The following is a 14,867-nucleotide window of genomic DNA, read 5'->3' as shown; positions in this document are numbered from 1 at the left end:
GGGTCTCGATCACAGGAAGCCCCTCCCCAAGACCTGGCCTGAGAGAAGATACCACAAAGACATGGGAGGGTGCCAGGACCCTCTGAGATGAAAAGACCTAGCTGGAGTTCAGAAGACAGACAGAATGTTCATCTTTGGCCAACCACACTCACAAGGAAACTCAAACCAAGATCCCTGAAGAATGAGTCAGGAAATGAGAGAAGGAACCAAGGGAGCAAGCAGAGAAGGCTGGAGACGACTCTAATGTTGGCTATCCTCAGAGAAAAGGTAGGTGGAGGACTGAAATAGGCCATGGATCCCCAGTGGGGCTTTGTCAGTACATGGAAGCAGAGACCCTGGGTCCAGGGACCACGTTAGAAGACCTTGGCTGTGAATCCCAACTTCTGGGAGAAGCATTCTTCAACCCCAAGGCTCCCATATGGACTTACTGTCAACTGCACATGAATCATCTTTGGAACCTCATCGGAGATCTCCTGGTGCAGGTGCTGGAGAAATGGGCTTGCACATAAAGGTGAAAAACTCTCTCCCTCTCAATGAGGAATTGGGCCAAGCTGATAAGAAACTTCCCAAAAGAGGCTTAGAGATGTTCACCCGGCACCCCAAAAACATGAGTTGTGTGCATTGAGGGAAGAGGGTGTAGATATGTCAGGCTGTGATTTACGGAACCTGGTATTTTATCCTCTTGTATTTCTTGAACAGAGAACACATATGACAAAAATGTCAAGGGACGGCAAACGTTCATTTAAAATAGCAAAATACTGTCTTATTGGAACTCTTAGGAAGAAGACCATATAAATTTTCATGGGAAAAAATTACTTAAAGCAAAATTAAGAAATGCTCTTTCCCACACCAGCCCAAGGAGGCGTGTATAATGAGGAAGAGGATTTGGTACTTAGAGCAGTGGGTGGAATGAATGAAAGGAGATGGGGTGGAGTTTCAAGAGAGGGAGAGTGGGCTCTCGCTATGATAAACCCTGCTGAACTGTCAATGAAGTTACTGTGCCTACAGCGTGGTGGGTGCCAGGGGAATTCCTGAGAAAGGGACTGGGTTTCCAATCCAGCTGGATCAAAGTCAAATCGGTCCTTAATTTCTGGGGTCTACATAGCAGTAAAGACTGAATAAAAGAATACAGCAAGTTAGGTGGCTGCAAAATGAATAAAATTATTTTTTAAAATCTTGGGACAGAAAAGTTCAGAATCACTAAAAATATTAAATAGAATAAACAGCACTCAGACAAAGACAGAAATCCCAAACACATGGTTTTACAGATGTTCGATCAGCACCGGATTTCCTGAGAGGAGACAGGCGTGGAGCAACGGTCCGTGGAGGGACTTCCTCACCTGAGGCCCTGCTGAAGGCCCAGCATCAGAAAGGCCAATAATGAGAATGATGAAATTTGGGCTTATCACAGAGCTATGGTCAATTTTAAGACTGTAAAATATGACTTTAATAAATGAATGCATAAACCATCAAGTCTGAAGCCCAGCAATGTTGAAAAGCAAGTTAGGTTTAGTCCACAGAATTCTATGTGCAGGATCAGAGCTTGGGTCTGGTGAATTTTAAGACTGGTTTTGCTCCTGTCTTTGAGTCGCCTGGGATGTTCCATTTGTGCACCACAGTACTTGTGTGTGCAGGTATAAGTGAGTTCGTGTCAGTCTGCAAGTATGCAGGTGCTTCAGCACATGTGCATACCCTACTGTTTGTGATCATGTGAGTATTCTAGTGTCTGTGTGTGCATGTGCATGTGATACACGTGTTTTGCAAACTTCTGCTCTCAACAGATTAGTGCTTTTTCCACTGCAATGCTTAGAGCAGAAGAGAATAATGCTGTAGTGGCCAACATACTGCAAGTCAGAAAAGTCTGCCAGATGAGACTGCTTATAACACCTCTGAGGGTGTGAGGACAGGCCAAGCGAGAGTGTTTTCTTTTTTTCCCTGAAGAAAGTTTCCTCTCTCCTCTTCTTTTCCTTCTTTCTTTCCTTCTTTTTATTTGTTCCAACAATCTCTGAACCTCATTGGGAGCTAGACACAATGCCACAAATTTTCTCACTTTTAATCCACTAAAGGACCATTAATTGTACTTTTGTCTCTTCTGATTTTACAAATGTGAGAACTGTGATTCCAAATGATGACAGGTACAGCCAACATTAAAAGCTAGAGAGCAGAAGATTCTCAGAACAGCAAACTATTTTCCCTAAATACAGGGCACAGAGTTTGGAGCCAGGGGATCCAAGTGGGATTATGGGAACTTTAATTTACAGTTAATGTCCTCTTCTCTAGAAGTCACGACAGGCTGCTTCCTAATGTAGGGAGCCACTGTGCAGATAAATGAGAGGCAACAGGCTTGCCTCAGAGAAAGGACTATCGGGAGCTCAGGAAACGCCCTTTTCCCCAAAATTCCATCAAAGAGCATGGCAAATGGTGAGACTGTCCTCCTTCTGGGTCACTTTTCCTGCTCATTGTCCTTCAATCTGTGGTCCCATCCTGTGCCCATTTGTACCAGACCCAGGGAGGGGGCTTCTAATTAGACTCCTAAGGCCTCCTAGGGCTATCCATGAGCCCTGGAGATCACCGATGGTTACTCTCAGAGATACAATGGAGACGGCCTAGGGACCAGGCCTTTGGATTCTGGCCACAGCTTTGACAATGATTCGCTGTGTGCTCTTGAACTTAATTAGTTAGCCATATCTCCACCTCAGCTTGATCACCCATCTCAGGGTACTTTCCACAAACCATGGCCTGGAATTCAAATCCAGTCCACCACTCGTGTTTGTACATAAAAATTTTACCAGAACTCAGATATATCTATTCATTCACATATTGTCTATGGCAGCTTTCATGGTACAATGTCAGAGTTGAGTAATTATAGTACAACAGAGACTTCAAGGGTCACTAAAACGAAAATATTTTCTGCTTTAACCTCTATAGAAAAATGTGGACCTAACCCACAAATTGAAGATGAACCAAAGCCACATGTGCCAAGACACCTTTTGTAAATCTCTATGGATAGGGAGATTCTATCATTTATTATCCAAACTGGAGCTCATGTTGAAATAGATGCTCTCAACAATTTCACCAAGACAAGAGGAGGAAACCAGGGCTGTCCCAGGAAAAGCGAATGAAGAGCCACCTATCTATAAAATAATATCTCTATGCTAAGATGTTCACCTGAGCAAAAGAGGCATAAGGTTAAACTTAGATTGGAGTCAAAAGATTAAGTATCAATACACAGATTTCTCCCTGATGGCTCAGAACCCCCACTGGGATCTCTATGGCTCCTGAAAGGGGACAGTCCATACAGCTTCTCCAAATTGTTGTGACCCCAACCACACACCCTTCACCACAGGGCATCTCAGAAATCAGCTGTTCCGTATATGGTGGGGATTCTTCCCAAAATATACACACAACAGCTTCTCTCTTCATGTAGTTATGCAGGTAGACAATATAGGGTGATACCCTGAATGAAATTCTAAAACCTCAAATGCTCTGGAACAAGTCATTTTACATAGTTATATAACGTAATTTGGTGGTAAAACTTGAGCTGAGCTGTTCTGATGCTATTTACAGTCTTAATCTATCCTACTTATTGTGAATATGTGTAAGTTTTGCTGTGGAGGTATTAGTACAGGGCACTTGACTATGGGGTGCTGCCACAGAGCTTACTAGGAGTGTTATTAAGTACATGGTATATGCAAATATTTTGCCTTTTAAATTCCAAACATTGTCAAGTTTGAAACATGTCTGATACCATAAGCTTCAGATAAAGGTTTATGCACCTGGTACTGTACTGGTAAACACATATTGCACACAGGGGAAAGACACAGAAATGAGCCCAAAGGTATATTATAGTGGTACCTTGGTTCACAAACTCAATTCTCTCTGCAATTCTGTTCGCAAACTGAACTGGACAAGAAGCAAATCAAATTTCCCCATAAGATCAACATTGAACCTAATCATTGAATTTGATTCTGTTCTTGTCCAACTCAGTCTGAACAGAATCATCAAGTTCATGAACCGAGGTACCACTGTATCTCACAACAGCTGGGATAAACCATGTCACATTATTAATGACAAACGTATTAGCACCAAAGGTTCTATTTTTCGCCACTTTTATTGATATGTTATTGTTTCTCTAAAGGAGCAGGTGGGGGGCTTCATTTGACCCAAAGTATCTCAGGGCACACTGACCTCCTCAAGGCCTGGGTTTGCCTGACTCACGGCTGCATTCCTCAGAGCTGGTACTTGTCTGGCTCGGACAGGATCCCATCGCTAAATTATTGACAATTGTCTTACGAGTAAACGGAGCAAGTGAGTCATAGTCTGTGAAAACACACATATGACCACTACCATCTTCGTGATACTCAAACTGAGTTCTTTCAAGGACGGGCTTTCTCCTTTCCACTTTTCTTCCCTCTCCTACTGTTTTCTTTCCATTCTCTTCCTAATTTGCCTTACTTCTTGCCTCTGTTTCTTGACCAAGGATGGGCAGTGGGCAGAGCAGGTAAGGATGGGAGGGAATGGAAGGAGGTGTGGTCACAGCATGTCTGTTTAGGCTCCTCTCCCAGGCTGTTTGCAGCTCTTTGGGGTCCTGGGGAAAACTTTCACTGTTTGAGAGCCTCTTCTCCAAATACATCATCTTACTAGAGTCTCCTTTAAGTCTCCTAACAAGGGATTCCAAAGTATAAACCCAACCACCAAAATTTAGCAGGCTACCGGAGACAGCTGCAAGATATGACAGAGCATGAGAATCAGCAGACTCAGCTCAGCATAAAGCCAGGAGCCTTCCAGGAGCTCAGCTTTGGAGTCACAGCTTCATCTTCCTGCCCCAGGAGTCCTGGTGGGGGCAATCATTTCAAGAACTCTACTAGAGGAAGCTCTGTAGCAAAGTGGTTAAGAGTTTCTCCCTGCTGCCTACTACAGAAGCCACGAGGCACATAAAGCTATTAAAATGCAGCTAGTAAGACTGGAAAACTGATTTTTTTTTCATCTTACTCCATTTTAATTATTTCAGATTCAAATTAAAAACAGATACTCAATCCAGCTATTGGAAAACCTTTAAGCATGTTTGAAATATGTATATGAATCCACTTCTTCAACTGTGCATTTTACGAAATCTAAATACAGACCAGTATTTCCAGTGAAAATGTAGCATTTGAAATGAGATTTGGTACAAGTGTAAAATATGCAGTGGATTTTGAAAGCTCATAAAGAATGGAAAATTTCTCACTAATAATTATTCCACTTGATTACATGTTGAAGTGATAGTATTTGGATACACTGGGTTAAATGAAATGTTATAAAATTAATTTTACTAATTTTTGTGCCTTTCTAATGACTTCTAAAATCCGTGAGTCAGACATGGCTCACATTATGTTTATATTAGACTGTACTAGCTTGAGGGTAGAACCAAATGTAACATGGGTAAAAAGGCTCTAACTCCATGTGAGCTTACTTCTAACCCTCAGTTTCACCATCCCTAAAACGGGCATAATAGTACCTGCCCCAGTGGATCTTTCTGAAGAGTCAACAAGTTAATGCACATAGGCTATTTTCTGTTGTGCCTGGAACATGATAAACACTAAACAAATGACAGGAATATCGTCGTCTTAGCTTCACTGCAACTGCCAGCATCATCTCTCCCCCACTTCTAAAACCAATTCAGGAAATGCATAACCAAAGACAATACAAGTATCTTAAAAAACAAATCACAAATGATTAAAGATGAAATGGATATGGTGAAGATCTAGGCTAAGTACTAAAGGTAATTGAGTATTAAAATCTGACTTCTAGTTGCCAATGAAAAGGGAAAATAAAGCTAGAATCATCTCATACTTGTATCCCAAAAAGTCAACAAGTGATTTTGATAAACAAATTATTTCTAACACTACAATCTGAGAGGACTGCTCCCTGAATATGAGACTGGAGGAGGTGTAAGGGGCCCTGGCCAAACCTTCCACAGTGGGAATGGGGGATTAACTGTACATTGACCGAGGGGTTCTTATTGAGATGACAAAAATGTTCTAAAAATGAGGATGGTTGCACAACCTAGTAGGTGTACTACAAATCACTGTATTCAACTGCTCATGGTGCTACACATCTATAATCTCAGCACGCTGGAAGGCTGAGGCAGGAAGATTGCAAGTTCAGCTCCTACCTGGACAACTTAGTGAGACCATGTCTCAGGAAAAAAAAACAAAAAAAAACAAAGGAGGAGCTGAGGATATAGCTCAGTGTGAGAGCCTTAGGGTCAGTCCCCGGTACTGAAAAAAACCACTGCTTCCACAATTTAAAAAGACGGATTCAGTTTTACCTTAATAGTTTTGTTTAAAAAACCACAACAAAAAATACCCTCAACAGGTTCAAACTAAAAAGACCCAGAGCTGTATCGCTCCAAGGCTGCTCTGTGGGCTACCAATCCATGTACCACGTGCGATCAGTTCACAATGAGACAAGCAGGGAAGGTGAAAGAGGTGCTTAGAAGCATATGCCATTTAGCACCGCCAGGACACTTTCAAATTGTAATCTGTACAGGTATTGGTCCATAGTGAGTTAGGGGAGAAAGCGGTCCTTCCTCAGAGACAGTTTGAGTAGCACTGCTTTTGACCACAGAAGGGGTTCTATCTTATTAAGCTGGTATTACAAACTCCAGTAATAGAATTGCCCTGCAGGCTCATCTCCCTGCATATTATTCCTTTACAATGAACCCTCAAAGGACCGAGAGCTTTCAGAGTGTCTCATAATCTCTCATTCACTCTGTGACTGTCCATCACATATACTGTGACCACTCAAATGTCTTTCCGTCCTCTGTCCATTATATTTTATTCACTCTTCAGGATCAGCTCAACTGTCATGTCATAGAAGCCATCCTAATTACCTTCCCTACCAATCAGCCCTTCCCAGGGCTGGTCTTTGAATAGTTAGCTCATCTCTCTGAACCTCAGTCTTTTTATCTGTAAAATACGCATGTAATAGTACCTCCCCAATTGAGTTGTTGTAAGCATTTAGTTCATAAAAGGCTTCTGTGTCTACTTTGTTCCAGCTCCTTGGGGAGCCATGCACATTGTGCTATGTTCCAATTGTTTATGTACGTATTAGTCTCCTCCTCTAGACCATGACCTCCATAGAGGCAGAGGGCCTGTTGGGTCATTTCTAAACGAACATACAGGGCTCAACAGGAAAAGAAGCCTGGTGAACAGGGGAGGTGAATGTGTGAGTTAATAAATAAAGTCCATTTCAGACCTAACCACTGTAGGTAGAACAAGGGGTGTAAAGGTGTATTGTCATCACTTTCCAAATACCAAACCTTGGTAAAATGACCTACCTGGTAGTAATGTGGCCAGAAGGTGCTAATGGCAAGTTCCGCCTTCACCCAGCCCTCGGTGACTACCCCAGACACATTCCAGACAGGGTTCCCCTGGGGTCCACCATTGACCTTCACGTAGACATTCAAAGCCCCCGGGCTGGAGCGGTCACGGCTGGAGAAGTAGTAATGAAAGTCAATGCAGTGGGTGTCGTTCTCCTTCAAGGTGGGCAGAAGAAGGTGAGCCTTCTGGCCAGAGGCCCTCCCAGAGCTGTTCACCATCATGAAGGATCCTGGAGGCCCACATTGAGAGTGGGAAGCAGAGACAGGAGAGAGAAAGAAAATCCTTCTGAAAATCAGTTACATCAACAAACATGGTGGCCAGAGGAATGGCTGGAAATAAAATCACTCTAAGAGGGAGGGTCTAATTGACCTTGAGAAAACCACATCGCCTCCCTAAACCTGGGTATCCTCTGCTATAATTGGAACTAAAAATCCCTATTCAACATTGCGTTTTAGGAATTAAGACACGGTAGCATGTAGGAAATACTTTTACAAGATAGACAATCTATAAACACATACTAAAAGAACACTATAGCCAGTGGCTCCTGAAGGAAGCACGAAATAAAAACCCAGAAAGTAAGCTGACTGCAACCTCTGCAGGTGAAATGAGATGAAAATAGACTTATGCAAGCTTGGACTATTTCAATGGAGGCAGAACTTCTACGATATGGGAGGTGGTATTGTTCCAACAAACTCCATCTGAAATCCTGCATTTAGGACAGTAAATTGCTATTAAATCTTAAAGCATGTAGAAGTAGAGTGTAGTCAAGTAAGAAATAAAGTACCTGAAGAAATATAAGAACCTACTGGAAGATGTAAATGAGGAATGGAAAGTAAAACTTCCCAAGCATTTACAGAGTACCAGTGTCGACGTTAGGGGTACTGTTTGTATATTTTTCAATTTAATCTTCAAATGACCCTGAGATATAGAAGACACTCATTTTACCTAAAGATTAAATGACTTTCCTTGGGCTTCTTGGTCAGAGAGGGAGGGACCCATATTCTCTGTAACTTTTAAGTTTATGCTACTATTACTATTTGCAGAAAACACAACTACAATTTGTAAGCATTAAAAAAGCTAACTCATGGAAAGAAATGAGTCTCTTTTGCTCTGACAGAGTAAATGGTTGGTCACAGATCCTTGGATCCTGCCCTGGGTCCAAGTTCTTTGCCTTTGACTTTGCAGCTCCTCCAAGTAAAAGCAGAGGATCTGTCTCCATCTCTTGTCTTTGGGCTCCACAATTTGATTTGCTTTGGTCAACAGGATTCTAGCAGAGGCTTAAAATATGCTTGCCTACCTTGACTTGCCCTCTCGTACAACTCTCACCTTTCATAACAAGAATGTGCCTCAGGTAGTTTTTGCCCCTTTCAGGTTGGGATTAAGAACAAGCACAGATGGAGGAGACCTGAGCTCGGAAGTGAAGAGCCAAGCCAGGCCACCCTGGCAGCTAGAAGCACAGCCACATGGCCAACAAGCTCAACCGAGGCCATCACCCCACCCCATAATCAGTGCACAGACCCATGACTGTGACAATAAATGCTTATTCTTGTCTTCCACGGATTTCCCCTTGGATTGTTATGCTGCAAGGCTGTGGTCACAGCATGCCACAAACTTTCTAACAGGTACAGCTGGTGCAAAAATGGGACTGACTCCCCAGAGACAAAAAGAGTCCCTCCCATCCCCACCATGGGTGGCTAGACACAGCCTCGACAAACTAAGGAGATATGCCAGGGAATTTCACAATCACCTAGAAGGGCTTAACTCTGGGACTTAAAGTCTTATGATACTACCAAATAAACTGCATCATAAAACAAAACAGCTAAACTTGAGTGACTCTGGGATGAATGTTTTGCTGCTTTAAAGTCTCACATTAACCACTAAAATCTTCATTCAGAATGAAACTATAAAACAACTTCTCCCCAGCCAAGATGACCCACTTCAACAAACATAAGTCACCTTCTTCTTTCACCCTCATGTCAGAAGAACTAACAGATGCCATTTAATAAGTGTTGGGTAATTCACATCTTGTTGGGGTTTAGAAGGGACCATTCATTCACACCCTATCTCCTCTGAGTTCCAAGTGACTTTACAAACAGACAGTGGCAAGCAACTGAGTTTGAAACCTCCATGTTATTACTCCCAAAGCTGGATTACAGGAAGCATCTTGTAGACTTGAGGTCAAATTAGTTTTCTTATTACCCACTCACTCCTCCCTCAGAAAACAGCATGAGGAGCAAATGGGTGGACTGGACACCATTCTAACATTGTCCAGATTCCTAGGACAAGAACTGTTCTACTAAGATGACTACTTAGGACAGCTGAGTGGGCTTGTACCAAAAAGGAATCAATAAGAAGCAAGACAGCAAAGGCAAAGAAACCTGAACGAAATGCCTTCATATTTTGATAATTTGCCCAATCATAAAATTCACCAGCCACTGGATATGAAACAACCATTTAAAAGACAGTGAAGGATCTTATTTTATGGCCTAGCTGTAACTTAGGCTAGGCCATAACTTAGGAATGCTATCTCCAGGTCACACATGCTATTTAATTGTCATAACTTGACAGCCAGGCAGTGAAGAAACTACTGAAGGGGGAACTGAGGCTCAGAGATATGACTGAGCCATCATCTAGGCCCATATCTGTCTGCTGTCCTATATCCTACCAGGGTCCAGGACTCCTTGGATAGATGAGCAATGACCCATAAGCCCCCACTGGATGGGTAAGTGCTCCTGACACTGAGTAGTGGGGCATCTCCCATGGGGAGATCAGGGAGGCAGCCTGAGAAGAAAGGTGTGCCTGGCCCTCTCCATTCTGGATCCCATGAGGCCCCACACACTTCAGCTCCTGCCCCTGCCAACTTGCAGCAGGTGCATATATATTCTAGATTTCTCACAATCCACAACAGAGCGGTGGGGGAGTTGCCCTTCCTCCAGCTCATGTCTCCATTTCTGTTCATCCTAGCTTCAGCAGAAGTGCAGGCTGATGGAGAAGGTAGGGTTTACTCCATTCTACGTGGCTGCATGTACCACCGAGTGGATCATGTTCCCAAGCAATCCTTCATCCTTCGGTGGGGACATACAACGGAGTTTTAGTCACCAGGGTGTGCATATGATGTGCACCTCTTCTAGGCCTGGCCTATGAAGGTGCCTCCCTCCAACTCCCACGCCTCCTTCCTTCATCATCTTGTCTCTCCAAAGATGGTCCTCAGTGCAACAACTTCAGAATTACCTAAGAGCTTGTAAAAAATAAGAATTTCACCCCATCCCAAGCCTACTGAATCTGAATCTACCTGTTAAACAGATCCCTAGGTAATATGTATCACATTAAAATGTGAGAATCACTGCTCTATTCTCTTTTCCCATCTACCAGCCGAATATTCAGGATTTCAAGAACCTAGGAGGTATACACATCCACAATAAAATGATCCTGGTTCCCCAAATGACCACGACTGTAGTACAGGACATCCACCTATTTGAAATACTCATTTGGAGCTTTAAGTAAAAAAGGAATAAACTTTTACTGAGATATGGAGCCACTGAAATCTTGAAGCTTACTATTTCCACAGGTAGAATTATCACTATTATTTTGGCACCCTGGCAGGGCCTCCATTTCCTCCAAGTCACTTTATTCAAGGAAATAAGACTTGAAATGATAGTTACTAAGCAAAGCTGCAAGATGCTCTAAATAGGGACATCATTAAGAGCAGTAACTCTAGGCGGTAACTTGGAAGGCATTTGAAATTAGAGAGAATAGAATTGCAAGGGCACAGAAACAAGAAGCTGTAGCGTCCATTAGCAAGTGTACTGCCTTCGGAGAGGTAGGTTGGGTCATCTATAGCTCTTCCACCTCTACCCTACCTTACAGAGGCCTGGCCATGTCCTCTAAAAAGGCAGATAGCCAAGTCTCTGAGTTGAGCACAGGCTGCCATTTCTGAGACTGCTCAGGAGTGAAGGCTCTGTGTAGCGGAAGCTCAGTGGGGCCCTCTTTGATCAACAGGTTGGCATAATTAATACCATCCGGGGCTGTCAGTTTCCTGGAGATCAAAAATGAGCCAGTCATTATGCCAAGATCAGTCAAAAACAAGAAAGAGGAAGACTGTAAATACATTCTTTTCCCTTTGCCCTTAAAAAAAATTCTACTAATGTGATAAGGAACATAAAACAGCATTAGTTTCCTCGTAGTTATTACACATAACACTGAAAATTGTGGAATTAAAACAGGAAGCACTCTCTGGCTGGTCATAAATTTAGCATTTTTTCCCCTTTGTGCATAATAATGCCTTGATAAGCGCCCTGTGACTGATGTGTCTATAACATAGACCCCCTTTTTGGAGGCAAAACACTTCTCTGTAACAGATGGTGGCTATTGTGTTTACACATGAGCACCTCAGGATTGCATTTCCTCACGTTGGCTGTAAAAAGAAAGTCCTAATTGAGTTTTTAATGGCTTTGCACATTGTTCATTAAGATTACATGAGTATGCTCGGCAACTGGCAGCTGAGGGCCTGGAGCTCTAGGAATGCAAGGCGGTCCCTGCAGACAGGTGGCCCTGCCAGCTTCCAGCACCAGGACCTACATGAAGGGAGTGGATGGAGGCAGGAGCCCAAATGCTGCCCAAAACCAAGCAGCTGTGGGGACATGAAAGGAGTTCTGGATCTTCAGTCAAGAAAGCTGAGTTTCAATCCCACTTCTGTCGGTCTTTTATTAGTCACGTGACTCAGAGCAAGTCAATAAATTCTCAGGATCTCAATTTTTTCACCTATGAAATGGGATAATGAAAGCTCCACCACAAAAGGTTTCTGTCCATTTCAATTAATATTAAATGAAAATCAATATTTGACTCAATAATTGTTAACTTTATAATAAATGGTCAGTGGCAGATAACAGTGGGCGCAATGCGATTTACTGCAGCTGATGTTTATTGAGAACTCCCTCTTTGCCAGTCATTGATCTACGAATCAGCATCCCAATGAATTTCATTGATCTAAGAATCAGCATCCCAATGAATTAGTGCCATGCTAGCCCTGTTTTAAAGCAAGAAATAGTGAGACACAGAGAAGTTGAGTCATTTGTCTGAAACCATGGAGCCAGATAGCAGCCAAATACTCAAATCAAGTATAATATTGTTGCTCAGTAAGCAAAGAATTTAGAGTTTAGAAGTATAATCTTTCAATCAGTAGCTAATAGCAACTTATGCTTATTTAACGTTAAATAAAATTTTAATATCATGTCCTTAGAGATGCTAGCCACATTTCAACTCCTCAGTAAACATAGATGGCTAGTGGCTACCATGTTGGAGAGTGCTGATACAGAACATTTCCAGTGTTATAGCAAGTTCTGTTGGATACTACCATTCTAGGTTCTACAAGTTATAGATTATTCATCCAAGCACAACAAATTATATCAGGGTGAGAGACAGGAGCTCAACTAACCCAATGGACTCCGTTTTTAAACTCCAGGGATTGGAAGTACAGTGACTTACCCAAGATCACACAATACAATAAATAGTTATACTCTGAGTTCTTGATTCCTATCTCTGTTTCTACTATGGACAGCTCCGTCATCCTCGCCTGAACTGTACAGCTGCAAGAGTGATTCCTCGGAAAGCTATGTAAGTGGAGAAAATATTCTGTTGCATCCAGGAGACAGAGAGCCCAAGGGATCCTACTCATGACCTGCCTTTCAGGAGAGCATGCACAAACACAAAGGGCCCTCAGCACGGAGCTGTAATTAAGCCACTTCGTTGAGGCCCTCGTCGTGCTGAGGAAGGCTAGCACGGGAGGTTTCCACCAAGCGAGTCCTGAAGTCAGCTGCCCTGGACTGCAATCTCACGTCACCTCTTCTCCCTGCGTGAACTCAGAAAAATCATTTCGACTCTCAGCCTCAATTTCCTCTTCTTCAAAAGGGCCACAAAAACACATCTCACACTGCGGTCAGGAACATCGTATGAAATACTATTGTGTCTAAGTGAAGAAAAAAAGAATTTTTCAGTTTAGCCTGGAGACCTCAATAGACTGGAGAAGAGAATAGCAAAGGCTCCATTGAGAGACAGGGTAAAATCTGCCACCGCATCTCTGCTTCTACAGCTCATCTGGCACCAAGGCCTGGGTGCCCATTCTTCACTTCTCAGATCAGCTTCCTCTCCATGCTGACGGTCAGTGGCCTCTTTCAGGTCCTCAGCATTTGAGTCATGGACTTTGGGATGTTTTGTTTCATGGACTTTTGCAACCAGTGTAGTCTCTGATTCTCTTATTACCCAATGTAACAGCAGTCAGCACTATATTTCTGAGACACAAACTTGACCATGATGTGTCCTCTACTTCCAATAAAGTCCTTCCCCTATTTCCTGTAAAGTTCAAAGTCTTTTTATGGAGATATTTGGAGGCTCGTACACTCTGGCCCTCAGCTCCTTCTTTTCTACAGGGAGAGTATCCTCCCAACACACTACATCTACTCTGGGGTAGACAGAATAAAAGCCTCCCCAACATATCCAAGTCTTCATCTCTACAATCTGCGAATATATTTTGTCACATGGCAAATGAGAATTAAACTTTCAGATAACATTAAGGTCACAAATCAAATAACCTTGAGATGGGGAGATTATTGAGGATTCTCCAGATAGGCACAGTGGAATCACAAGGGTCCTTATAAGTGGATGAGCAAGACGAGACAGAGAGAGGGAGAGAGGGGAGGGGCACAGGGAGTGTGTCACCCATGTGAAGCTGATGGCTTCGAAGATGGAGAAAGGAATTGTGAGCCAAACAACGTGGTTGGTCACAGGAATTAGAAAAGGCAAGAAAACAGATTCTCGCCTGGGGCCTCCAGAAAGGAACACAGCTCTGATGATACCCTGAGTTGAACCCACTGTGGCCTATTTGGCACTCTGATCTCCAGAAATATAAGATTTCAAACACTGTGCTGTTTTTAGCCTCTAAATCTATGGTAATTTTTTAAGGAAGCAAATAGAAAACCTAAACATGCTCCAAATATTCTGCCTATAGCCACACTTCTGAGGTTTGCTCACTGATACCCTTCCCAAAATCTCTGCTACCAGCCCAGCCATGATCCTTCATCAAACTACTTAGATTCCACTTACTTTAAATGGCTGTCGCTAATACCTAATGCACCAATGCCCAATTCATCTACTGCTGCATTGCTGTCCCTATGCCTCACTGTATATGTGTCCATTATAGCTATTTTGGACAAGCCTTAATTTAAAATTCCCTAATGATGAAATTAAGCTCTCTGGTCACAAAAGAAGTCACCAAAGAGGCAAAAGGCACAACGCACTGTCAAGTCAGAAAATATATGTGCAAAAGAAGCATGTGATGCCACCAGCATTACCAAGAATGCAAATAATCATTAAGCCGATCACAAACATAATCATAAACCAATAGCCATAGTAACAAACATATCACTCCACATTATCCATACTATTTGTGAAAGCGATCTCATTATCATGTGTCAAAAAAAAGAAAGAAATTTGCTTCTTTTTTAATAT

At 42.6% G+C, this 14,867-nt stretch overlaps 1 protein-coding gene across 18 annotated transcripts in view; it reads right to left on the bottom strand.

The window, feature by feature from the left end:
• Window positions 1–14,867, bottom strand: part of Ptprt (protein tyrosine phosphatase receptor type T) — a 1,083,111-nt gene that overhangs the window by 686,216 nt on the left and 382,028 nt on the right. For all 18 annotated transcript variants that reach the window (XM_087197882.1, XM_087197888.1, XM_087197890.1 and 15 more), the window contains exon 3: window positions 7,322–7,593. In XM_087197882.1, the coding sequence (XP_087054008.1) occupies window positions 7,322–7,593 (272 nt within the window). The remainder of the gene's footprint in view (window positions 1–7,321; window positions 7,594–14,867) is intronic.

Source organism: Heterocephalus glaber, unplaced genomic scaffold (genome assembly GCF_053883595.1).
Source record: "Heterocephalus glaber isolate CG9 unplaced genomic scaffold, H.glaber_assembly_v1.0 deba00001673, whole genome shotgun sequence".
Lineage (NCBI taxonomy): Eukaryota > Metazoa > Chordata > Mammalia > Rodentia > Bathyergidae > Heterocephalus > Heterocephalus glaber.
Note: the sequence above shows the minus strand (reverse complement) of the source record. Positions and strands in the feature narration are given on the sequence as shown.